The sequence below is a fragment of the Seriola aureovittata genome, chromosome 21 (assembly GCF_021018895.1).
Source record: "Seriola aureovittata isolate HTS-2021-v1 ecotype China chromosome 21, ASM2101889v1, whole genome shotgun sequence".
NCBI classification, from domain to species: Eukaryota; Metazoa; Chordata; class Actinopteri; order Carangiformes; family Carangidae; genus Seriola; species Seriola aureovittata.
Window position 1 is genome coordinate 4,165,119 of NC_079384.1, and position 27,321 is coordinate 4,192,439.

Here is a 27,321-nt window from a genome sequence, read left to right on the forward strand (position 1 = left end):
TGCACAGCCTGCAGCACTGTTCCTCTAGTGCACTCTTTCATAATGGCAAAATAATGAAGTTAACATCACCTATTGTGGCAGGAAGCGAGTTGGTTGTGGGAGATGCGGTTTTCATTTTTGAGTTATACAATTCCTACAAACAGCAATGAAAAGATGTTGTAAAATGTAAAAAAAACAAAACAAAACAGAAAGAGTTGTAAACTAGTTAACTAGGCAACAGACAGCTCAGGATACATCCAACTGTTTCTTCACTGCGGCTCCATCGAGGAAAACCTTAAACTAGCACTTGAGCACTTTAGTGTTACACTGTCAAAAAGTTGCAACAGAAACATTAAAAATTCATGGTTTAAAATCAAACAGCAGAGGCCAAGATATCCTGACTATTAGCCTCCGGTTACAGTACGAGTTAAGTGCAAAAAATACGGCATCCTACATTTCCCATAATGCAACTCAATCACTTATTCAGGCCTTCCCTGCCCAAACATTTTAAATCTTATTTGAGGAACCACAGAGGTCATGCAGCTGTTTTACCCGGCTGATATTTGCTCCTCATGACAAGTAAATATAAATATGCTCATCTTCCTGCATGTACACTGTAGTTTTTGTGAAATCAGGTTCACTTGCTAAAATACAGGTTGCTGTGTTCACATGACGTTAAATTTGACACAAAATATAAATTAGCAAAATAAAAAACCCAAGTTGTTAACTTAAATACCAGACTAAATATCTTTATTATTTTTTCCAATATTTATCCATTAGACATGAAATAGTAGCATCATGAGCAGCTTTAAAATATACAAAGAACTAGAAACCAAAAGAGTTGCTGAAATAAAAATAAAAAAGACAAAGTTATGAAGTAAAAATACAAAACTTTGTTGCTCATGTGCCTCGCAGCATGTGACTATATCAACATACATCACTACTGTTCCTCCTTGAAACTGTATTTACAACAATAGTTACAGCATTTCCTCAGCAATATTCATATACATGTGAAAAGAATGTCTCACATTAGCGGATGACAAAGATGTAGAGAGAGGGGAGTGAAGAGTGCATGAGAGCGTCTTAGCTAGAAAAGTTAATTATGGCATTCAAAGTGCAGCAAGACTGACACACTGTCTTTCTTTTAAATCGTGAGTTATTATTACTATTATATCAGGCATGGAAAAATAAAAAAAACTTGCATCGGTTTGGGCTCATCATCATTTCCATCCTGATGAGAAAGTGCAGAGGAAAAATGTCATTTCACATTTATAGAAGCACATTAATAGATACACAAGAGATTCGTATCTATCAGGTTCAACGCTTCAACCCCAAAAACCGTCGACGTTGGTTCGTCCGACATCTGAGGTTTGTTCATTCATGATTCTGAGGAAATGAAGACAGAAAACTGTAACAATGCTGAGCTGACGAGGGTTTTTTTTTTTTATATGAAGGAACTCAATTGTGGATGAAACTTAAAATAAAAAATAAAAAATTCCAGTTTTTAATCCATGTCAAAATTTAGCAACCTAACAACCCAGACAGCACTCAGCAATGTCTAAAAATAGGCTGCGGTTTCTGTGCACAGACGTGGCATCCCTCTTATTTAAAACTAATATTATGTCAAGCAGAAGTAGAAATAAAAAAGACCCATGACCACTGTCTGAGGCCTGGGATTGCTCCCATTTACTGCTGACAACACACACACACACACACACACACACACACACACACACACACACACACACACACACACACACACACACTCAGACAAAGCATTTTTTCCGTTACATATACACCAAGGTTAAAGTTTTTGATAACTGGCTGATGGCTGGCAGATAAGTGTCAGTGTGTCCATGTCCTCCACACGGCCCCCTGGTGTTCACACAGAGCAACAGCAGCGCAGTGAAAGTAGTTACAGTAAACACGTCGGCAGACTCGGCATGACTCATTCAGATGACTCAAGAACTCCAATTATGAGTAAAAAATAACCCGCTCTGACTGCGGTGAAATGAAATCAAACAAAAAAAAAGAAAGAAAAAAGACTGGAACAGAGCAGCATCCAAGTCAAAGAAACGAAACAATGTGAAGTTTACGCACTCATGTTATATTTAACTGAGGGAATATTAACTGTCTGACATACTGTAAATGCATTAGATGAACATGTGAAGTGCTTATATGCAGTTTGTGCTTTCAAATATACCCGAACTCAGGGTAAGACCTGTGTTAATGTGCAAAAAAAAAATGTAGTTAAGCTGAAGACTTAAGTCCTTTCAAGCAAAAACTGACAATACTGAAACCTTACTGTCTGAAGGGAGAAGTCACTGCAGAGGGCGAGTCCGGGGAACATTCAGAAAACTCACTTAATTTGGACGGATGTTAGTAATTCAATCAGGACCATCAGCCTGAGAGATGGGTGGATTTGCTTTTTAAATTAAACAACTCAAACAAATCTAAAGTCGAACTGAAGTTTTGCTTAAGAAATCAGTACATGTGCGTCACTGGTGTTTGTTTTGACTCAAATTTATCAAGAAGAACCACATGAGTGTTCTCCATCGGTACTGGTGATTAGATTGGTCCAATATCTGTTTGAGTTCATGCTATCACTTTCCTTCAGACACACAGGATGTTAACCAAGTTATTAGCATTAGCATCATCTGTTATTGAAGCACTTCCTGTATGGCTCCATGACTCCGTGGGTCCACGCTGTGTACGTACGGAGTCATGGAGATTAAAGGACCACTTCTTGCTGTTAACTGTAGACATGCCGTCGCGTCATGAAAGAGAGACAGCTGATGCCAGCTCGCCCCCCCTCCTCTCTAAACTGTGGGACAAACACAACACTGGATTCATTCCTTTCTTTAAAGAATGGAAAATTATACAAAGCAGCAGTTTACTTACAAAAACAGCGAGAATTTAACTTTCAAGTTCGACTTTAAATGTCAGCACAGCCTGCCTTTAACATCATGCATCTATGCTAACAGAGGAAATACTCCATTGCTATTGCTGAGCTCCTCTAGCATCTAAAGTTAGCTTTAACCTATATTCCTCCTGTGTTTTTCCCTCAGCGCTGTTAACCTACATTGTGACCTGCAGAGGTCTACGCGGTCTGAGTCAACCGGCTCGAGCTTTAATCCCAGCCGTTCAAATAAGGCCCCAATTACACCAGTGTAATCCTGATCAGTTCTGCCGCTGCCCTTCACTCTTGCTGCCCCCTGCAGCAGATGTACCATATAATCTATAATCTGCTCTGCCTCGCTCTTATATGCTCCACCAGTATAATTAACATTGATCCATACAACTCGTGTTTCTGACTTGGGTTCCCTTAAAATCCCACAACACACCAGGGTTCACTCATAATTAATCTAGACGTATATTTTCCGTACCTTTGCACCACGACACTGCAAACAGCCTCTGTTTGAAGCACATTAATATAATTGCAGACCAACTAATTTGTCCCATTTTTTGCAAATGAATATCAAAATATTATTTTTAAGTTCATAAAATTAAAAGTTCAAAACTTTTATGGAACTTAAATAATATTTTTCACTTCCAGTCACGGAAAAAAAAATATCTAATTCAACTTTTGAAGGATTTCCATGACTGGGGAAACTCTGAAAAGTCAGTGATATCTGAGAACAACAGAGCCTTCAGAGACTAAACATTAACATCCATTAGGATGATTACATGAGCGGAGGACTGAGCTAAAATGTGAAATTAACCTTCTATCCAAGCCAGAAAACGTTTGTTCATAAGTCAAGTATGATTCAGTATGTACAAGTGTGACTCATGAACTTTCCAAAAACTGACACAGCCCTGTTTATTTTCTTGGCCTGTGGTTTTAACACAAAATCAGCACAGAGCGTTCCCACCAAATAAGACGCTTGGGGAAGTGTGGGTGCAAAAAATGTTTACGCATGTCCTCGCATTCATGAGCAGTCTCAAAAACAGGTAAAACAAACACGCAGCTCTACAATCAATCACACATTTAAGAGGACCAGCTGCACAGGAGGGTTAAGTATCCTCCGCCGTTAAAACATCAGTCTGAATAAGATTCAGCTGTGGCGCGACGACTGTCTGTTTGCCTCATTTTCCTCCTTAGAATTCGTCATCAGAGCTGAGCAGGAGGGTCTTCTCCGTGTCTCCGCGGCCGCTGACGGTGCTGTGGGTGCGGGAGACGGGAGGCGGCGCGCCCTGCTCCAGTGTGGACTGCTGGGTGTACTGCTGGTAGGCCGGGGAGAAGTTGTGGATGGCGTCTTGGACCATGTCGCCCGGGTTCATCGTCTCCTTCAGGCTGCTAGAGATGCTCTTCATGGGGGCACAGCGGCCTGCGGGAGGCAGACGAGACCACCAGAGAGTTAAAGGTCAGGACAGGAAGTGAAAGAAAAAGAAGGAGTGAATAGGGTTAAAGGGAGAGGGTAGAAAAAGGAATCTGAAGAGAAGAAAGAAAAAGGGGGAAGTAGAGGGTTAAAAGAAAAAATAGAAAAGAGGGAAAACATTAAAAGGACGGTGGATTTATGGTGAAATCAAATAGAGAAGGGAAGAAAGGGGGACTGAGTAAGGGAGGATGAGAAGAGAGGAGAGAATAGAAGAAAGGAATGGGAAGAGGAGTGATTTAGTGGAGGGAGAAGAAGCTGGGAGAGGAAAACAACGGACCGCAAATGGGGAGAAGAGAGGAATGGATTCATCGGTGATTTAGAGGGTGTTCAACGGCGAGACAAAAGGAGAGAATGGGTGAAAGAGAAGTTCGGGAAAAGCGGGAATTGTACAGGGACAGAGGATGTGGTTTAAAGAGAGGGAACAGAGAGGGGAAAAAGGGTTCACAGTGACGTAGAGGGATGCAAGAAAGGAAGGAAACAGAATAAAAAGAGAGTAAAAACAGGTGGGAATGATGGAAAGGAAACGGCTTTGTCGGAGCAAAAAGAAGAATATAAAATGAAAAACGGCAACAGTTAAAACCAGAGGAGTAAACATCATCACGTGTGACCTACCAAACTGTCCGTACGTAGGAACGGGTCCTTTACGGTGCAGCAGAAAGAGAACAGAGACAGATGAAGATCGATGTGTAGAAACAGGAAGAGACATGTCAAGAAAATGTGAGGAGGCACAAAAATAAGAGGTGAAAAAATAAAAGAATAAAAGAGAAAGAAAATGAATAAAGGAGCAGGTGGATTTTTTTTTTTTATTTAAAAAGTAAAATAAAATAAAATAAAATAAAATAAAATAAAATAAAGGAGGGTAATGAGGGAGAAAATCCACACAAGCCGATTCTGAACATTCAAACTTTCCTCCTCGTCTTCTCACCTTGTGAATCGAGACTTTTGTCCATGTAGACTTTGTAGGTGAAAGCGTGTCGCAGAGCCAGCGCCGCAAAAAACATCTCGATGCAAATGATAAAGTTCTGGTAACCGGCGGCGACCGTGCCCTCGCCGAGGGACAACTCCAACGAGTTAATCTGAGGGATGGCCCCGCACTTCTCCAGGATGGCCAGCAACATGCCTGACCACAAACGACAAGATGAAACTTAGTGAGGATGAAACCGGGCCCCCCGGCGGCACTGCATGACAACGGTTACACGGTTAACAGCAGCTTCGCCTACCCTGCCAGAAGGAGAGGAAGATGACCGACTTGACCATGAAGAACTTGAGCATGGGGCTGTAAGGGCTGAGCAGCTCCCTCGTGGAGAAATAGAAGAGGAACAGGGCGTACAGAGACAAGCTGACCGAGATGTTGTAGATGATGGTTACATACAAGTAACCACTGGCAACACTGTGGGAAGAGAAGTCGGTTTATACATCATTTGAATGTGGTTTTGCTCTGATTATCTAATGTAATAGGTCAGAATAAAATCCTTGATTTCATCAGAGATTAAAGCTGAAAACTGAAACACTTAAAAAGGGAGGAAGTGATCAGTCTAGGTCATTCAATTCATCTAAAATTTAAAAAGGAGTAATCCGCAAATCTAAATTTGGTGGCCAGGGTTTAGTTGACAGACCTCCTTCCTGGTTCCTTCCCGGCTGCAGTACTTACTTGAAGTCTCCATCCTTGTATTTGCCGTAGGCCTGCAGGATAACGGTGATGACGGCCATGAGCGGTTTGACCACGCAGAACTGCAGAGTGGCCTGCTTACAGAAGCGCAGGAAGCCGATGGAGTAGGCCTTTCCCCTCAGACAGCAGGTACCGTACATACAGCTGGACCTGATGGGACAAAGCTCCGTTTATTCTGACTGAAGCAAAACAAACCAAAAAAACAAATCATGTGAATCGTTTCTGATCTCTGTGAGGAATCAACAGTGTGTTAAAGCAGCAGAGCTTGCAGGATACAGCAGGAAAAGGTTTTTAAACAAAATAAAACAACTGCTTATCACCCTTGTTTCATGTTTTGGCCACAAACACTTTTTTAAAACTGAATCCCTCTGCAGGAGAAATCTGAGACTTACTCAATGGGTTTCCCTCGGATCTCGGCCATGATGGCGCTCTCTCCTCCGAGGTATTCATAGCACAGACTCAGGAAGTTGTAAATCACAAACGCTGGGGGAAAATAAGGACACAAAGGTTTGGTTGTCATTACGTCTAAATAGACATTATTTCTATTAACCATGGCAGCTCTGAACAGGCCACCAAGATGTTTTAGAGGGAACTATTTGGTTTGTCTGCTGTAAAAGCTTCCCAACTGATCCTATGTAATATTTACCTGAAACTGACATTTGAAATGGAGAGAATATGGCAACATGTCCTCTGTGAAAAAGGACTGTTTCCCACTGATTAGCATTTCATAGTGTTTGTTATGTACGAAATATTAAAGGTGCACTTGGCAACGCAAAGTAACACTGAGACAATGGTTTAAACTGTAATACCACAACCTAAAAAAAAAAATAGAGCGAGTGACTCACCCTCAGACCCTCCAGCAGTCACGCAAACACATCACTTCCTGTCACACGTCTGAAAGTACACATATTACGTAATCGTGTGTTGCTTATGCGTTATGCTCTGACAGACTGTGTGCCGTCTGTAGTTCACAAGCAGCGGCCGACCACATACACACGTAAAATGTAAGATTTGTACTAATTCAGCGGAACAGCGGGGTGTGGCAACATGTCATTCATTACACATTTCACTGCAAAAGGTCACACGGTGTCAGATACTGAACTTAAGTGTGACCTTAAAGACTTACACAAGACTGACACACTGACAGATGAGAGAAGAGGATATTTTTACTCTGATCGTCTCGATAATTTTGGATTATTATGAGTAAATGAATGTAAAATGACAAAGTGACAAAAAGGTATATCAAACTTTTGCACACACACATTTTTCAGTTCACTAACATTAGGAAAAAAAAGGCTCATTCTTTTGATGTCAGTTTCTGCAGAGGTTGCATTCACTTTTTTTCCACTTCAAAAATCAGTTTCCCTGGAGGTGTCCTAACGTCTGCATACAACTTTATATCTGCTGCGTCTGAGGTTTATTGAGACTGGGCCCAAACACATGTTGGAAACTAATTCAACTTAATTTTTCAAACAATTCATGATTCTAGCTCAAGTCTCATTTGATTGTCTTATTATGACAGAAGTATACAATAATAATAATACAGTAATCAGGGTCGAAAGTAAGACGTTTTCCCACCTTAAACACATTATAATAACCGCTAAATACCATTACAGAGGCGTGTGTCTACTTGTTGATTTAGTTATATGTACAGACAGGAGAGCAGATGCATTAAAAAGGTAAGACTCTGCTTCACTATCGGCAAGGAGAAATTTAGCTAAATAGCACAGACAATCTGATAAAGCTTGAGTTTTATTTCTTTGGATATTAATGTTTGAGTTTTATTTTCTTAAACATTAAGATGTGATTTGTTACTTAAATCTATCAGGAGCTAAATTTACATAAATTTGACAATGGATAATGCACACCCACCCTGCAGCTTTAGTGTTTACCACTGTATTTAATAAAGTCACTGCTTATAGATCAGTCAAAGGAATAATATAGTCAGAGGCAGGCCTTCCTAAATCCAGTAATCCCAGTACATATGCGCACGTGGTGACTGAAGCCATGGACTCTGAGTGAGATTAACGGCTCACAGGGGAAATAAAAAGTCGTCTGTGGTGGCATCAACAGCTTCACTTTCTATGTGAAAATCTCAAAACTGGCTTTTGACAAACACACACACTCACACACACACCTTTCCCCTTGTGACTGATTCTCACCTGACAGTCTCTTGTGACCAGTGGATTATCTCCCCTCTGTGCTGCTTCAGTGAGAGGCTGATGACGACCAAGAAGCTCATAAAAAAAACACAACCGGGCTAATCCTGTTAACCCCCGACGAACTTCCTATCCCTCTATGTGTGTGTGTGTGTTTGCACTCTCACTAGTGTTTGTCTGACATGTAAGGTAAAATAAGGTGAGCGTAGCAGGTGTGAATGAGTTAACTGTGAAAGTGTGAAAATGTGATTTATTTTGGGCGTATGCCACGGTGTGTTTGTGTGTGTGTGTGTGTGTGTGTGTGTGTGTGTGTGTTGCAGTGTTGTGTCATCACATGCATCTCAAAGCAGATCTCAGCTGTACTAATGGCAGAGATTCTTGTTATGTCAGCTGTTATTATATTCTCCTTTTCTTCCTATGACTTCATTTCTACTCCACACACACCCACACAGACACACACACACGAACTTTGTTACTGAACTCCAGACACCTGCCAGTTCACTGACTTAAACACAAAGGTTAGTGTCCAGAGCCGAGTGATGAGAGCTGGTTGATCTGCTCTGAGTCGAGCTCTGTGTCTCTGCTGTTTACCATTATCCTTCTCCCCAAGGACCCCAGTAAGCACTGCTCGTTGCCACGGTGATACAGTAGGCCTGCATGCAATGAGAATAGGAACTTTGCAGCAAGTTTGGTTGAGAGAACCTCATTATCTGATGCAGTCATTCTAGTCGATGAGGAAGATTTGTGAGCGCGGTTGCCATGCAACAGGTCGGTCCATCCTCGCTGAGGCGAACATCTAGGCAGGGCTCAGCAGCATCGTGGGAAGGGGAGGGCAAAGAGAAGGAGGAGAAGGAGGAGGAAGAGGAGAAGGAGAGGACAAGAAGTGAAAAGGAGGTAGAAGTGTGAAAAAGGGGGAGTGAAGGAAGGGACGATGATGCAAAGAGGAAGAGGAGGAGGAGGAAAAGAAGGAGAGCCATCTGTCTGTGGGAGTGATACGACGACCGCTAACACTGACGACGCTTCCTGACAAAAGCAGAACCATACACAGAGCATCCCCGCTCCATATCCGAGTGCGTGTGACATCATCAGCTCGCCCGCACAGGAAGTGACACCCAAGCTAAGTTGTCACAGCGAGCCGACTATTTCTAATCGCGGACGTCACAGCTGACTGCGGAGAACGAGGAGCGGAGGCAGTCACCTGCCATTCACCGCCTCCTGCCCATTCAGGATTTCAACACACTCAGAAATTCAGAAGCATCAGGGAGCGTTTGTTGCGGTTGAGTCATCCATCCGCCGAACAAAGCCGCCAGATCATCGTCTCCTTCAACGTTTCTGACCCGACAGTCAAGCTACAGTGACTGTAAACCGCTGATCCATGGTCACATCCCTTCTGGTAACAGGCACATTAACTCAAAATAACACCAAAACCAATTTTCAGAGACACGTACAGATGGAGTTCTGTAGATTACAAAACGACCTAAACTAAAAACTATTTGGGAATTAAAAGTAGCTCCTGTCCAAATACATATGGACACTTTTGTGAATGTGTTTAGAAAACTCTGAACACTAACACTGAGTAGCAAGCTTTAGGCGAGAGTCGTCGTCTGCACGTCCTTACCCTCGTAGCAGTCCCTGACGGTGTCGAAGTACACGTAGTACTGGTCGTTGGTGAAGAAGAGGAGGCTGAGCCAGGAGTCGAAGGCATAGATGGGAACGATGAAGAGGATCCTCACAATGTGGCGCTGCTCCCTGGGCGAGCTGTAAAAACGTAGATGCATGTAGATCTGGAACACACAGAAGAGACATCTTAAACACTGACAGACTTCTTCATGCAAAACAGACTTTTATACATAAAGTGTCAAACTAGAAAAACAAGTTTAAAAACATCAACACTATGTCAGAATAAAATAAAGTGTGTAGTGCAGGATAGATTAAAAGTAACATATTCCACAGCTTTGTGGGATAAGAAAGCAAAGCTGCTTCCCCGCTCTTTGATACGGACTTACTAGTCTACAACAATATGCAGACTAGTAAGTCTGAATCAAAGAGCTTAAATGCTTTTGCAGGAAGATGAAACGGCAGAAAGTCTATGAGTGAAGCTGGAACACACCTATTCAAAAACTAAGAAAGGGGAATTAGAAGCTAAGAATAAAACTGGTTTGTCTTTATGTAGATACAGATACGGAGAATAGAACAGAATACATGAGACATTTATACCTCGTCTACGTGTCTCTGCTGTCAAAGTCACTGAGGTTAACAGTTACTACATGACACGACCTCACTGGAGCGTGTGAAAGAGGAAACTCCAGCCAGATTTCATACGGGCTTTTCATCCCCCTGGATCAGGTTTCACACGTGTGTGTGTTCGTGCGTATTCATGCTCAGTGCCACAAACACCTGCCGAGGGATGTTGCTAAGCAACCCCTGCCCTTCTCTGGGCCTGAGCAGATGTGTGTGTTTTCAGGATCACATCACCTGTGCATTAAACAACACACACACACCTGTGTACTTTACATCTTTGCGAGAACCTACTTCAGAAAACCTGTTCACTAAAAACTCATCATTTGTGTCTCCAGCTGAGTAAATGAAACAGTATCACTCGGTTTCAGTGGAATTAAAAATCTGTTGATTTATACCCCTCCCTGTCCCCCTGCTGTTTGGAAGTCGTTACCTGGTGACAGGTGAGGATGAGCGCGGTCCAGACGAAGAAGCCAGACACAGCCTGTGCTGCGGGAGTCATGAGGAAGATAGGCGGTTCTGAGCTCAACCGCGGGGCTTCCGGGAGCCATGAAATGTTGGGGCCCGTAGGGGCTGCGGTGAGCGCCGGGCCGGGCGCTGCGGCCAGAGGAGAGTCTTCCCCCAGCCTCTCTGAAAGCGGCATGTCTCGCCTCAACAGCCTCAACATCTGGAAGTGACACAGAGGGTCTCAAACCTTCAAGTCTTTATGGGACGAGTTGGAAAGAGTAGGCGACCCGTCAGTGAAATGGCTCAAAAGGCATGTATGTGTAAATCTAGTAACCACTGGAACTCTTTTCAAACAGTGACACAATCCAGAAGGTATGAACATCCATTCTCACTAGTAATCATCACCCGGGAATATTGATCACACGCTCTTTGTTATCAGTGCAATGTGTGATCTGAGATAGGAAGCCAGATAGAGGACAAACAGTCACACTGCAGGTCAACATTTCACTATGAGTCAATCATGTGTGTGGCTTTATATTTTTTATATAGTATACAATAGTATTATTGTTGCACTATATGGAAAGAAAATCAATTTTTCTTTGTTTCTAAATCTCCCAGAATGCAATTTGACCACTGCCAGCTAACATGCCCCAACAACTACTACTCTGCTGGAGCATGTGGGCTTTAGAGCATTCTTTGTTTTTCAACTTAACAAAAAGGCAACGTGGCATTTAGCTGCAAGGCATTCTGGTATTTTGAGGCTTCAATGATTGCGATTCCTCCTTGTATGATAGTTATATCTTGGAATGAAATGACGACATCTATAAAAACAATTAAAAAAAACTATTTGATTCACAGGACTGACAACAAAAACAAACACTTGAATCTAGAGTCCAACAGACGTGATGTGATATTGTCACAGAATCAAACGACAGACTGGACCTAATACGTTTTGAACAAGCGTCAAAAATACATCTTAGGATGCACTTTCCCACCTCCGCTGTCCACAGGTCTTTCCAAATCTGACCAGTGAGTCAAACAAGACTCAGCCTGACAAAGTTTAGGTGGAGATGAACAAAAGACGTCATGTATATGCTGCTGCATCCATGACCCACAGCTACTGAAGATGACTGGACTTGAACGTTACATAAGCAGCAGCTCGTCAGCGTCTAAACAATCACAGTCGTGTTTCTCAGGGTGCATTTTTTCTCGTGTTAGACTGAGTTTGGGGGGGAGACGGGAGACCTTGATGTTGTTGACATGGAGTGGGGGCCCATGCAAACACACACACACACACACACAAGATACAAGCGGAGATTACAATGATAAAAGAAAGGGCTCAAAATGGCTACTGATCAAAAAAGACAGTGGGAGATTTTACCCTTCATTCTGACCTATTATGTCTCATCTGCCAGAGTAGCATGGCAACTGACAGTCACACAGCACAGAGAACAAATGGCGCAGACAATGACACGCTGACATAACGCTATCCCACACACACACACACACACACACACACACACACACACCACCATTTAGCTTCTTTACAACACTAATCACGATAATGTCAACTGATCAAATTTGGTGGTTTGATAAAATAAATAAATAGATGCTGCTTTCGTGCATTTATATGTGACGCTGGGAGGAGTTATGGTTTCACTGTTCATGTGCGTGCGTGTGCGTGTGTGTGTGTGTGTGTGTGTGAGACAGCAGGTCATTTGTATTGGTTTGCCAGGGATCAGCAGATCCACATGTCAACAAGAAGAAGTGAAGGCATCAGCAGCCACACACACACACACACACACACACACACACACACACACACACACACACACACACAAACACAAACACAATACCAGTGACAGTGAAATGATGCTGTGTTGGAGCAAAGGGACATCTGTGTGTTTCATTTGAAAGTCAAAAAGGGTCACACACACTCACACACACACACACACACACACACACACACACACACACGCTTTACTAGAGAGGCAGGGGGTCAGTAATAAAGCAGAGCAACAGATGGGAAGGGGTGATGGGGGGGGCAGACAGGGGGTGTTTATAATTCATAATAAGTAATGACATGGTTGACAGCCACAACAACAGCAGCAACAACACTGGGATTTACTGAGCAGGAAGCCACTACAAACATTTTGGCACTTCTATATTTACTTTGACATTATTTGCATAACTGTGGTTTTATTGTATGGCTGTGAAATATTGCTGAACGTAAATCTGACTCATACACAAACAACTGAACCACAAACAGCAAAGCTTGAAAAGACTCACCTTTGCTAACAGTCAGCCACAAGTAACAGGTGAATTTGATTTGTAATTCTGTGATTAGGAAAGAAACACTTGCGTTAGTAGAGTAACTCAATGTTTGTGTAAAGGCAAAGTATTTCTCACCTGTTCGTAGACACCAAACTCACCTGGTAAATAGGTTACTGCTTTAAAAAACCCTCCTCGGCTCCGTCAGACAAACTCACGACCAGAAATAACCCAGAAACGGCCCTAATTCCTCTTCAGAGCCGCACCGTTGCTTCATCCATGTTGAGCCTGCAGCGGACCGCCCCGTCAACCCCTGCGACTCCCACAAAAAAAACACACACAACCACAAACTAACCCCTAAAGTTGGTTTCTCGTGTTAAACAACGCCTGTAATATCATTTTAAAACTCCCGTGTGTCCGTTAACATCGTCTCAAGTCTGTGTTTCTGGAGTTAAAACGGTAAACTCCCGTCATTCCTCTCCGCTCCGGTTCCTCTACTCCGCTGACTTTCAGACCAATCCCTGTCGGATTAACTGCAGATCAAATAGACTCCGCCCACTCCTCGAGGACGAGCCGGCTCAGCCAATCAGACGCTGACTAACACAGATCAGGGGGGCGGGGCTTGCGCAACGAGCTCCGACCATACGCGGGTCTATTCCTGGCCCAGCAGGAGCGAATATGTGGGAGATGGTCGGAAGAACACTGTGCCTACATGCTCGGTGATTAATGATTTGTTTACGTCTTCCTGTCCTGTGTAGTCAGAGGAAGTGGGCAACAAACAGTCAACATAATAATAAGTTTAACTTTTGTTATGTCATAATGTCCTTTTTGAATTTATTGTTGTTCTCTGTACATCTTTCTTTCTCAGCAGACATTTTGACCTTAATTTGAACTCTATCACTTATTTCCCTGTTTGCACATCATGTAAATATCTTTGTAAATATCTCTACAGATGTCTACACATGCAAGTATTTATGTACATACCTTCTTATTTATGGTTGAGTTGTTATTTTCCACTTTATTCTATTGTTATACTTGTTTTGTTTTCTTCTACCTCGTTTTTCCTATGCTGCTGTAACAAGTGAATTTTCCCTGTGTGGGATCAATAAAGGTTTATCTTATTTTATCTTATCTTATTAAGCACCCCAGTAAACTGTGGTGATACAAGTATTCACATTGTTCCTCAAATTAGCATTAACATAATTGAAAAATACTCTAAAATGTACTTAGAGTATTTGTGAACGTATCATTCTGCATTCACAATTGGCCCTGTTAAGAGTTATTATCATGGATTATATCATATAATTATTATTACTGATGTATAAACATGTAAGGACCATTTCAATGTTGTAAAACACTTTATATACTGTTAAGTAGTTAAATCTGTAACAATGCATCATATTTTATAAACTGCGCTGTGTATAAAACGTGTTTTATTTGTAAAATTTTAATCTGCAAAGTAACTTAGAACTTAAGCTGTCAGATAAGTGTAGAGTTAAAAGTAAAAGTCTGTCTCTATGTTCAGTGAAGTAGACATATCAAGTAATAATGTACTGTAAAACTGTATAACTGCAAACACTTTTTTGCACTTTGTTTTTACATATTTTCCAATGACATTCAAAGCCGCTCTACAGATCTTTCTTATCAGGGCCAAAGAGACTAAAGATTAAAGACAGACAAAGGAAGCAGTGACTGAGATATCCTGAGTTTCAGTCCTTAGCTAAAGCTATATTCATCTTTAACATTTATGTAAAATAAAAGTTAAAGGGGTTAAAGTATAGATAACACTGGAAAACATACCAAAATAAATAAATTGTATTCTGTGTGAAGTGAAACAGAAGTCTGTATAAGCTGTGTATATTTTTATTGATTCAGAAAATATACACAAATATCATAGTAATAAAGTTGAAGCATGGTAAAGAAATGTACAGGACATCAGTCAGCTCCCTCCTTCCCATCGGTGACATCTGTCCATCCTGACAGGTCTGGGTCAAAAACACTCCTCAAAATATCAGCAAAGAACCTCTCTGTCATTGCCTGCCACAGCGGAAACCAAAACACACACTTCTGGCAGACTCTAAAGGTTATTGTTTCACTATTTGCCCCAGGGCTCTCAGGAGATAAACAGCACTCTTCTCTCACCAGCATCATCTTCAAACAATCTGTCACATTCTGGCAAAAGGTATCTACACATTTACACGTTTTATAAAACAAAAACAAAACAAAGCAAACATAAAGAAGAAAAATAACATATGTAACACCAGACTTGTTCACCACCAAGATCTTATAACTTTCTCAAGTCTCCTCATACCTGGAGTTACAAGCTGGACTAAGGCTTTATCATATCGTACAATCGTAATGGCTTTCCCTTCATCCTGTCCTCAACTCAAAGCTGTCTTACTTACTCTTTCTTTTCACATTCAATGAGCATGTTTTCCTGGTTAATCTCACCTTGGTAAGACAAACTTTTAATTGAAAGGTCATCACATCAGGGACAGATCCTCTGTTATAATTTGTGGATAATTCATAATCAACGGTCACTTCTCCCTCCTCTGTCCCTCCTTTCCTCAGACTCTCTAAAAGCAAAGCTGAAGGCAAAACGAATATTTAAGACAATAACACACAGACGGACACTGACATTTACTGACAAAAAAGCAGCCTTGCTCCCATCCACAAATTCACTGCAGACTCTCTCAGTCGTCCTCCCCCTCTGATCTCCTCCTCGGTCCATTTTGAAGCGCTCTCCTGTCTCATCTATTATAGGCCTAAATACACTTTTGTTTTGTGTTCGTGTCCATAGTTGTTTACATATTCATTTATAATCAAGAACACCATAAACAGCAGATGTAGCTCTCAAACATTAGCAGGTTGAAAGTTGATTTTTTAAATTTTTTTTTTTTATTCAAACACAGGTGTAAACTACGGAATAATTGAAATTTAGTCCATTTTGTGCACTTTGATGTTTTTTTTTGCAAGTTGAGCCTCTGAGTCGATGGGCAGGTGAATATGAGCGAAGAAGGGGGCGGGACCTGTGTGTTACTTCGGCCCCTTCCTCCTCCAGCCGCACCCCGAAAAGCAGTACCAACCAGTTCCAGCCAAGAGTCTGTTTGTCTCACTGGTTTTTCATCATCTCAGTGTTTCTCCAACACTGAGCATGCTCACACAGCACTGACAGACACACGGACACCCTCGTCCCCCCTTTTAAGGGCCCGCAACGCCTCCTCCTGCTCCTCTTCTCCTCCTCCTCCTCCTCCACTCATTCATGTTTTCATTCATCCATTTCGAAAAGTAAGGGGTATTTGATACCCTGCAGCTGCTGAACCACAAGAGACAAAACAAGGAAGAGAAATGTTAGTTATTTTGGATAACTGAAGGATGAGACTCAAGATGTTCTATATTTTTGTAACTGTCAACAAATCCCATGAAATAACCAAAACCAAAAATGTTAGCATTTTATGCTATTTCATGTTGTACTGCTTGTAGTTCGTGGCTGACAATAATCAGGTTGGAGAAGCCCAAGAAATTTTACAATCTTACAAACAAAGTTTGTTGTTTGTTTGTTTTTTATCAGTAATAGATTCAGTCTGTGATACTGGAGTTTGTTTTCTCAGCTGATGTAAAGTACTTTTTTTGATTTCCTACATTTCCCATAATGACTTATCGTCTAAGTTGGGTTAATGGCCATCTTAGTAAAGCAAGTGAGGTAGCCAACTAGTTCGTGAACACTCAATTACAGGATCACACACATTTTTTGCTCCTACAATATATGTAAATATATGTGGCTCTGTGTTGTTTCTTATTTCTTATCATTCCTGCTTTGAATTACTGCTGTTGAATAACTATTGAGCTAAATATTATGGGTTTATCTCTCTACCTGAATGTGAAGGGTGGGGTGTCAGGGGTCATCAAGGTCATCAAGGTCATCAACAAAAGACTTGGATAGCTGTTTAAGCATGCTGTGTGTGTGTGTGTGTGTGTGTGTGTGTGTGTGTTGTGTGTGTGTGTCTGTGTGTGTTTATGTGTGTGTGTGCCATGCATGTCCATACCTGCCACTGACCTGCAGGCCAGACAAGATGAACTCACTTTGCCAGATGTTCAAATGGCACACTGACCTGTGAAAAGGGGGAAAGCTGAGACGCTTGAAGCAGAGCAAAGACACAAACCTGAAGAATACACTGTATTTAAAATGTGAACTCATCCATGGCCACACCCCGTGACCTTTCTTAGTTCTTGATTTATGACCTGACTATAGTTCTTTGTGCTCTTTAGTCAGAATGTGGCTCTATGGGATCAGTTAGCAGCTTCACAGAGGTTTTCCTCTCACACGGTTTGCTGCTAACATGCAAAGAAAATTCGGACGGCAGGTAAACCCACAAAGAAACAGAAGCACACAAACTGATTAAAGGTTTGGACCAGAAGGAGCAGCTTTATTCACTGGTGCAGTCAGTCTACTGAATAGAACTGAAATTACACCACAGTCAGTCTGGACTTTCAGAACGTCTGCTGTCACTGCTGCAGGATGCAGACATGATCCCCACTAAATGAAGAAGCATTGGAGAGAGTCCAATCACAAATCATAAAGAAGCTGTGGGACACATGGATCCTACCTTGGCAGATTAGTCTATTCTATGTTCATATTATATAAACTGCACAGTAACAAAAACTCTTCACATAAATATTCGGGTGGTAATTATGAGTAGATTATGTTTGAATATTTTTTCCAATATTTCCAACATGGCATCATGAATTACAAATGAAACAGATCCAGCAGTCCAAGGTGAGGAAAAATCCCTCTGATCCATTTCAGTCACAAAACATCTCGGCTGCGGTTTATTTATGTTTGAGTTCTAAAATAACAGGACTGAGAGTCAACAGCTATGCTTACAGCTGTGGGAGGCTGCACTAGATGCACGATGCTAACATGCTGATACTGAGAAGGCATCATGTTTAGCAAGGTCAGCATCTCAGTTAGCACGTTAGTGTGCTAACATTTGGTTATTCCAGCTGAAGGCAAAGTACAGCTGAGGCTGAGGGGAATGACGGTTGTTTTGCATTTAGTCATTAAAGGAGGTTATTTGTAAGTTTTCCCTCCCACCGAATGTGGTTTCTCGCCGGGAGCGGGTGGTGGTGATTGTCACTTGACAAGAGCTTCGGCTATTGTGGTCTTTCTAATAGAAGAGGTTATAATTCTGAGCAGCGCAATGTCTTCAGGGCAGATTGGAGGCTACAGTGAGTCACTATCAGAAAGTAACAAGCCTGGCTGGGGCTAGCTGGTTAGCATTGCTAACTTCAGCAGAAGAAAAAATGTGATAGAGACAAGAGTTAACATTGGTGCTGCTTTCCACAGCTGGATACAGCTGCTGGGGAGTAAAAGAATTACATTTGATGCTGAACTCACAACGTTTCTTCTAGATTGACAAGTAAACAGCTGTTAATGCTAACGCTGGCTATGTAGCAATAGCAAAACTTACAAATAGCTCCTTTAACTGAAGTATCAGTCAAATTACATTTTGACCTGACAGAGAGGAGATTGCAGTTTATCCTGAGGTGCAAATGGATGTTTGTAAAAAATTCTATGGCTCTCCATTTGTTGAGAAAAAGGGGAAAAGTCAGGATCATTCGGATCCACTGCCTGAGAACCATGAATGACATGAACATTTCATGGTAAACCATCCAACAGTTACTGAGATATTTCAGTCAGCAATGAGGTGTCATCAGTCTCTCTAAATGTTAGGTGCACGCAGCATTAAATCTAAAGCATGTAATTTGAACTCGCAACTGGTGATGGTGAGGAAAGTTTGCTAGCACAGTGTTTATGAGGGTGTGTTTGTGCCACAGTCTGATCTGAATGCATTTCCTAATGACATGTTCTAATGTGAAAATAAAATTTGCGCCAACTCTCTTTAAACTCACAAAACCTGTTGAGTTACAATCTTCCCACCTGCGATGCAGTGATGCGTGACTGGTCAAGGCGTGCAGTGAGGTCAGAGGAGGAGATGTTGGCGGGGGCCCCGCGATGAAGCCTCATGGCCACCTTCCTCTCTCGCTCGGCTCGTTCGGCTCTCCCCACCTGAGGAGAGCGGTTACCTGCACAAACACACACACACACACACAAAGACACAGACTTGAAATAAAAGCTTTAATGCTGTTACAGTTGCATCTCACAGTTACTTCCAAACATGCTGACCTGACTGCTGGACTCCACGTGTGACTGGATTGGAAGGTGCAGCGTCTGCCTCGTTCCTGACTCTGTTGGCTGCTGAAGGGTTTGGACCAGGCGGCAGAGCTCGACCTCCAGCTCCTCTTTGGCCTCCTCCTGCTCGTTCCTCCCCCTCTTTTCCCTCCCTCCTCTCCCTCTCTCCATCCTCTGCTGTCCTGCTGGCCCCCTGAAACACAGAGGAACGGTCAAGAGACATAAGTCATAAATATTTTGACCTCCAAGCTAGAATTATTCCGCAAAAGCATGACACTCACAAACTTCAGCATGTTCCAGTCAAAGACGTAGTCGTAGGAGAAGCCCTGTCTGTGGAAAAGGTTCCTGAAGAGCTGCCTCAGGTAAGAGTAGTCTGGCTTGTCATCGAACCTCAGGGAGCGACACAAGTTCAGGTAAGTGGAGAACTCAGCTGGGAAACACAGAAAAGAGAGAGAAGTGGATTTTAAGCAAAATGTGACCCTGCAAAGACCCTTTTAAAACTGTTTTGCATCTTAAAGCTGTTGTCAAACCCCATCTTTACTCACAGGGGTATCCCTTGCAGAGCACCTCAATGGGAGTGGACATTTTTTTCTCACTGATACGTTCATACTTCTGCCTCTTGGTAGCGGCCTTGAGCCCCTGCCAGGGCAGAGAGCCGAGGTTGAAGTACATGAGAACGTAGCCCAGAGACTCCAGATCATCTCGCCTTGACTGCTCTGTGGAGGAAAAACAAAGAACAGTGAGAGAGGAGAGAATGAAATAGCAAAAAGAATATATATATATATATATATGCAAGGGGAGAAGAAGAAAAGGGAGAGAAGGACATAAAAAGAGAATTAGAAGATGAAAGGTTTAGTAGAACATACACATTCACACCTACACAGATATCTAGGCCAACCTCTGTGTGTGCTGTCTTACCGATGCCCAGATGGGTGTTGATGGAGGCATAGCGAGCGGTGCCGGTCAGGTTCTTATTCTCACGGTAGGGGATGTGTTGGTGCGTTCGGGCGTCACGGTATTTCTTGGCCAGGCCGAAGTCGATGATGTAGACCAGGTTGCCCTTCTTGCCGAGCCCCATCAGAAAGTTATCGGGTTTTACGTCTCTGTGGATGAAGTTCTTGGAGTGGATGTATTCAATCCTACTGATCTGCGGCCGAGAGACAGGGAAGAGGATTTAGTTGGATTAAAGGAGAGTACTGGTTGTCTTGTATGTTGTACCCCATTAACAGAAAATCCATTTCATAAGAGTATGCTGTGAACTTTTAGGTTTAGTCCTTCCAGGCAGCCCCTGGGTCGTTTCATGTCAGTATCCTGTCACAGTCAAATCACAGAGACTTGAACTTGGCTTGAGCCATGAAATTAATCATGACAAACATTTCTTCGCCCTTTGAGGCAATTCCTTCTGCAATTCAGCACTGCACTCTGCTAAAGATGGAGGACTCACAACACACAGATTTATAAAAGAAATGGTCAGAATTGAAGGGTGCAATATCTTGACCTGAGTACATGTTAAAGGGGCTATTTGTAGGTTTTTTTTCTGCCGCCGAATGAAGTTTCAATAAAGTCTTTTGTTAGACCCTCCCTGGTCTGGTAAAGGCCCATGTCTTACACATCAAGTTGTTAACACAGGGCTTCTGTTAAAGTCTGTCTCATATGTAATTATGCATGTTGCCATCAGGGAATGTTTTTAAAATGTAAGGAAGATGCTCTGACATCCAAGACCTGACATGTGCAACCTAGGAATGAGTTATTGTTAAAATCAAATATACATAAAATTAAAAGGATTGTGGATATTCATAGTATATTTTCATAGTATATTATATGGCTATCTTTACATCTAAAATCATCTGTTGTGGTGTGCTTTAGAAATAGGTTGTATTCAGTCAATAGTGTGGTACATGCAGTTGTAGTTTATGGTCCTCAAAGTGCAGTAAAAAAAAAAACACCCAGTGAGGGATAACATTGAAAAACTGACTGATCTTATGTTTTCGACAATGTAAAAATTAGATCCGTCTTTCTTCAGGTTTTCACATTAGTGAGGACTTTGGCTTTAGCATCTAAAAAACAGTTACTCCCTTTCAGATAATCAGTTAGCTTTACTGGTCTTGACTGCAACACTGGGAGTCTTTATATTCCCACTGTGTTTGATCTAAAACTGAAAGTGAGCTTCAAAGGCCACAACTCTCATTGCCCAGTGAAATAATAGTTGAGTCAGTGGTGCTGATCAATAACCCTGTCAGCCTGTGTGCAGATATATAGGGGTCATTTTATGTTATGGTACAGTACAGAGAGGAAGGGAGGGGAGAGGAGGGGAGGGGGAGATGTTGCAACGACAGCAGAGAGCGATTAGGAACAGAGGTCAGAGTGGCCAAGAGAAAATGGGATGAAAAGAACTAATGTGCCAGTCGTAGACGAAAGAATGACATATGACAGATTAAAAAGGCCCATAAAAGACACAACAATCTGACCTATGTGAAGAGGATTAGTCCGCCTTGCGGAGCCGCCATGTCCTAGATTTGAATTGACTTTCACGGAGCAGCTGAATGGTTGGAGATAGTGAGGGGATAAGCTTTGTCTCGAGCCGGGAAACAAGCTTCAGTTTAGATGAGAATTATTCTCTGATTTCAAATGATCCCTTTAGTTGTAGTCTAAAAATAGAGAAATGCTTTTATTGAAATCTTTATAACTTCACAGCCTGAGGTTGACCTCAGAGCAATGTGTGCAAACCAACAGTAGCCCTTTTAAATACGTTTGGGACTGCATCATTTCATTTGTACCTTTCAATCATTTATAATTCGGTTCATCTATTTTTTCTCAGCCTTGGGGCCCCGAGGAGCCCCGTTACAGAGACTCAATGAACCCTGAGGTTTTTACATAACGTAAGTAAACGGTGTGGCAATTATTGGCTCAGGATCTCAGGAAAAACCCTGACGGACCGTTATGTTTTATAGTGTGGACTGCAGTCAGTCAGTCTGTCTCACCATCTGGTCGGCCAGCAGCAGCACTGTTTTCAGACTGAACTTGCGGGAGCAGAAGTTGAACAGGTCCTCCAGACTGGGGCCCAGCAGCTCCATTACCATAACGTTGTAGTCGCCTTCTGCTCCGCACCACTTAATAGACGGGATTCCCACTGTTGGGAGGGGAGGAGGGGGCAATGAGAGAGTTAGGACACAGAACAGCGCATCATAACACGGGGTAGAGACATTCCAGCCTGTGCAGTTTATAATTCACCAACTTTTACTGACGCAGAACTTTTTTTTTTTTCACTGCTTTATTTGACAATTACAGTATCTTTAGCTATTTCAACAATTTATCAATTACAATTAGCTGTTTAATTGTTTCAGCTGTTTATTCATTCATTTCAAGTCGGCTTAAAGACTATCACTTTAAACTAACTACTTCAACCGTTTCATTAATTTTGAATATCTAATTTAAACTTCTATTACTTTTAGCTGTTTGTCTTTGCTCGTATATTACTGTTATATATTATGATCTTATTATTAATATTTACCTAGTAGCGGTAGTAACATAGCTACCACTATATATTACATTGCTTTAAATTACTTTTATTGCTGTACCATAATGCTGTATTACTGCTGTGTTGTTATTATTATAGTTTTATATTATTTTATATGCTATATCATAGTAATCATGTCCATTTGTATTTTGTAAATATTTCATAGTAGTGATAGACTGCACATATATTATACATAATACTATATAATATTTTCATGTGTTATCATGTATACTGTATTTATTATTCATACTTTTATATATATATATGTATATATATACACTAGTGACTACATCTATATATATATATATATATACTTATACATTATCTGTTCATTCCATCATTAACATGCATCATTTAAACACCCCTCAACACCTTTCAACAGCCATGACTACACCTCCGTGCTACTGAACGACCACTGAAATCTTTAATTCCAGCTGAATAGGTGTCTCAGTGTCCTGGAATGACCCTGAATGCACCTCATATACCCTTAAATGTTCTGAAATACCTTTCAAGGTCTCAAAATGCACTGTGATGCCTCTGAAACAACTGTAATCTTTGTTAATAGCCCTCAACAGTTCTATCTACCCATCGGCAGCCCTTAATACCCTTTAATGCACCTAAAACTCTCCACTGCCTCTCAGTGCCGCAAAGTAAAGCTTTCAAAACCCCTGAAAAAGTCTTTTGGTTTATCTCACCTCCACCCTGCATCATCTTGTAGAACTTGCTCTCAATATGGAGCTGTGGGTGTTTGGTCTTCACACATTCCAGTTTGATGGCTACTTCCTCTCCTGTAGCAATGTTAGAGCCTGATGGGAGAAACAGCAGAGACGCAGTTACAGCTTATCAGCAGCTTCTGACACAACCAGGGTCTCTTCACCTGTGAAATTTAAGCGCGAGATCTAGTAATCACAGGAAAAAAAAAAAAACCTCACCGAGGTAAATGTCTCCAAAGGATCCACTCCCTATCTTCCTCCCAAGGCGGTACTTGTTCCCCACCCTTAACTCCATGGCTCCTGAGCTTTTCAACTCACTGACGGGATAAACACACACACACACACGCACAGATACAAACACACACAAAGCTGTCATCAATCACTGGTGATCAATAGAGTAAAAGGACACTGTGGTGCAAAGCTGCAGACTTTAGACTCAAAGCTATGAGCCCTTGGGCTGCTGTATCATGAAAGAAAATGAAACTGGTAGCTTGGGAAATATCGACTGGAGAGATGAGAAAGAATGAAAAGTGCAAATTACTGAGCCAAAACAGTGACATAGTGCAGTCTGAGTTGACTCACTGGAACTAAGAAGGAAAATGTTGCTCATTTCCAGCCATAAAGTGACTTGATGTGACTAAATGCAAAGTGGAAGCAAAACATTTCTCAGCACACAAGATCTAATGCAACAACCCTGCTCCTATCGGCCATGTTTTGTTGAGTTAGAATCATTACACTTTCAGAGGGTGTGATAATAAATTCTGGTATCTCGGAGGACAACAATGTAGGCCACTGAAGTGTTTATAAAGTGCATGGGGAGAAGGTGAGAGCAAAGAAGAACAGAGCATGTAATTGTATAACATGATTTATTCAGAGCTGCAGGGGGGTGGGGGTGGGGGGGCAAACTGGATCAGCATCTCACACACTCTTCCCAAAGCACTTCAAAGGAGTCTGGTCCTGTATACAAGCGATTTGCATAAACTCCCAATTTCTGACTGGAGTCCCCTGACAAAATTCAAATGAGTCATGTTCTCCTCACCCAAGCTCCATCTGCCTGAACAGCCATGAAATAAGGGCTTGAAAGTGGGAAATGACTGAAGGCTTTTCGACAGATTATGTCTTACAAACCACTTTGACATTGCCCTTAATGCTGACTAAGTTAATTTTTTTAAGTCTTGGCTGCATCATAGACCTACATACACCCCATCCACATACACAGTGCAGGGAAAATAAGGCAGAGCAAGCCACTGCTGCACATTACCAAAGCCTTTACATCAGGTTTCTCCAGCTCATTTCCTCCCTCAGCCTCCAAAGATGCTTTACTGTCACTGTTATAAAACTGAGACCCACTGTAGCTGCAAAGGACTGCAAAAACAGGCGAGACCTGATATTGTCAGAGAGAATACTTCATGCAGTTGCCCCAGATACCACAGGAGAAAAACAGGGGAAGGTGCTGAATGCAAAAACACACAGTTCATCTCTCACTGACCATCAAATGTGGCAAAAATTCCCATAACCGCACCCTCCTTATAGGACCTCTGAACAAGCGCACCCCCCCGCCCCAACACGACTCTATGTGGACTCTATTTGTTTAACACATAAAGCCTTACACACACGATCACACACGCACAAGCCTCCAGACACCTTGACAAGCCAAAATACACCCCCCCCACCACCACCCCACCTCCTCCTCACCGGGTTATGTCAGGCTCCGTGGTCGCCCGGCTCGGTCTCTCTCACTCAGGACCCTGGACAGCGACGCACCGACGCGGCTTCGGACGGCTCATAACCTCGGAGATCCGTGACCTGAACTCCCGCTCCCGCAAAAAAAAAAAGACTCCCCCCCAGAAAAAAAACAACACAGCTGATCCGAGCGACTCTGGAAGATTCTCACTGTCAGGATTTTTTTTTTTTTTGGAGGAACGCCGAAACCAGACACTGAGGTCCTTCTCTCTCTCTCTCTCTCTATTCTCTGGCTGCTCTCCTCTCTCTCTCTCTCTCCCCCTCTTACACCCCCCCCACCCAGCCCTCTCTCAGTTTACACCATTGACAATATCAATGATGTCATCCACAGACTTGCAGAGATGCCCGGATTGTCTTAAAGCCGCCGATCTGCTGCTGGTTTTTTGCAGACATGAATGAAGCATACAGAAATCAAGCCGTTCACTTAAAGCTGCGGCATGTGTCCAGAGCAACACCTCATTCTCAAATTAATCCTGAAGGTACCATGTAGAAAGATTTCATAATTGTTGCATGGACAGGTGTCATGTGCGTGCTATACTACCTGTCCATACATAGGAAGCAAAATGCTCATAGATTGATATATAGGCTACAGGGAAAGAATAAACTGCCCCCTCTAGTGGTTCTGACAAATAACGTACTTTATACTGCACAACTTTTTGACAATTTTTACAAATGGTCACAAGATGTTTGAAGTGGAACTGCAGACTTTTGGCATTATTCAGTATACAGCAATAACCAATGAACCAGAACCCCATAATAATAATAATAAAAAAAACTACTTGACAACGGTAAAGATGATTTGTTGATTCACCATCCGTCTCTTGACTCTCTTTCCTTTTAACGCTTCCTGTTACTAACCAGCTATCCATTTTGATATTCCAGTTTTGGCCATGGATTTAATAATATTTGCTCACAATCAGACTGAGATAGCAAACAAGTATAGGATGTGGTCCAGCAGCAACAACATAAAAGTTCCGTATATCTAAGCCTCAATATGAGAAAAAAAAAACGATAAAAAGAGTTTTTAAAAGATAATTTCGTTTAAAACATTTTTATAAATGACTTGTGGCAAATGATACTTTCACGGCGCCGCCCATAGAGATATCAATGGAGCCTCTAAATGGAGCTTAAATTAGCTTAGCTTAGCTTGAATAAAAGAAGGCTAACAGCTAGGTGAATTAATTTCACGTCTGTTGGACTTGGGAGTTTTTTGCACTCAGACATGTTTGTGAGCATATATTAGTTTTTGCAAAGCTACACGTTAGCCTACCTAACATGTCGACTGAGAGGGAAAAGTAATGAAAATGTTTCCTTCTGTGCCAGAAAAAAACAGACGGCTAGCTTAGCTTAGGCCTCCTCCACAGGTACAGGCGATATATCACTAACCGTAAAGTCATGTTGGCGAATCAGAAGTCTTCAGACGTCTGATAAAAGTTATTACCGGTTTAAGCAATAGACTGTTTTTAAAAAATAAAAAAATAAATAAAATAAAATAAAATAAAAAACTCAGGTTATTCTTGTCCCTGCGGACCGTTAAAAGTTTGGTAAGCAATGACGTCACATACAATTTTGCGCATGCGCTTCAAACAGGAACAACAATGGCGGATAAATACTGGTTTTCTTTACGTTTGGTTAGAACCAGGTTTGCACCAGCAACTACTAAGAGTATACAACTTTAGCTGGCTTAGCTGCGTCTTTCATCACCTTGTATTGTAGCGTGACGCTAAGATGTCGATTCTGCCATAAATAAAAAGTTAAGAAATAGATGTCAAATAACTAAAACTAAATTAATAATTAGCCATTAATGTTTTTGTTTTATGTTTTATGTTTTATTTAGGTAGCTATGTTTTTGTTAAGTAAACTCACCACGACTGCTCTGGATATTCTTCTCGGTGTTAGAATTACTTCTCTTACTCATCCTAAAATACAATAATAAGTTGAAATTGATCAAAACAAGACAGCAGAATGGGATATAAAACCAGAGGGTGCTCAAGAATAAATGCAGCATTCACA

General features: G+C 41.8%; 2 protein-coding genes across 8 annotated transcripts; both read right to left on the reverse strand.

Moving 5' to 3' along the window:
* Positions 1–712: 712 nt before the first annotated feature.
* Positions 713–13,670, reverse strand: tmem184ba (transmembrane protein 184ba). Of its 4 annotated transcripts, XM_056366247.1 has the most exons (10): positions 13,304–13,668; positions 13,161–13,208; positions 10,858–11,091; positions 9,805–9,970; positions 6,420–6,510; positions 6,010–6,177; positions 5,579–5,748; positions 5,284–5,478; positions 4,971–4,997; positions 713–4,307 (listed from the first exon to the last, which is right to left on the reverse strand). In XM_056366247.1, the coding sequence occupies exons 3-10, from the start codon at positions 11,089–11,091 to the stop codon at positions 4,078–4,080; spliced, it is 1,281 nt and encodes a 426-aa protein (XP_056222222.1). In that variant the 5' UTR covers positions 13,161–13,208; positions 13,304–13,668; the 3' UTR covers positions 713–4,077. The 4 variants fall into 4 exon arrangements, with proteins under 4 accessions (XP_056222222.1, XP_056222223.1, XP_056222221.1 ...); XM_056366248.1 differs by lacking the exon at positions 4,971–4,997 and having other exon boundaries at positions 13,304–13,667; XM_056366246.1 differs by lacking the exon at positions 713–4,307 and having other exon boundaries at positions 4,314–4,997; positions 10,858–11,126; positions 13,304–13,670.
* Positions 13,671–14,989: 1,319 nt separating this feature from the next.
* Positions 14,990–25,554, reverse strand: csnk1e (casein kinase 1, epsilon). Of its 4 annotated transcripts, none has more exons than XM_056366778.1 (11): positions 25,261–25,554; positions 23,785–23,882; positions 23,548–23,658; positions 22,317–22,465; positions 20,254–20,482; positions 19,881–20,051; positions 19,617–19,765; positions 19,330–19,528; positions 19,084–19,229; positions 17,200–17,254; positions 14,990–16,455 (listed from the first exon to the last, which is right to left on the reverse strand). In XM_056366778.1, the coding sequence occupies exons 2-10, from the start codon at positions 23,858–23,860 to the stop codon at positions 17,222–17,224; spliced, it is 1,263 nt and encodes a 420-aa protein (XP_056222753.1). In that variant the 5' UTR covers positions 23,861–23,882; positions 25,261–25,554; the 3' UTR covers positions 14,990–16,455; positions 17,200–17,221. The 4 variants fall into 4 exon arrangements, with proteins under 4 accessions (XP_056222753.1, XP_056222752.1, XP_056222751.1 ...); XM_056366777.1 differs by having other exon boundaries at positions 14,990–16,458; XM_056366776.1 differs by having other exon boundaries at positions 17,189–17,254.
* Between the last annotated feature and the right edge of the window lie 1,767 nt (positions 25,555–27,321).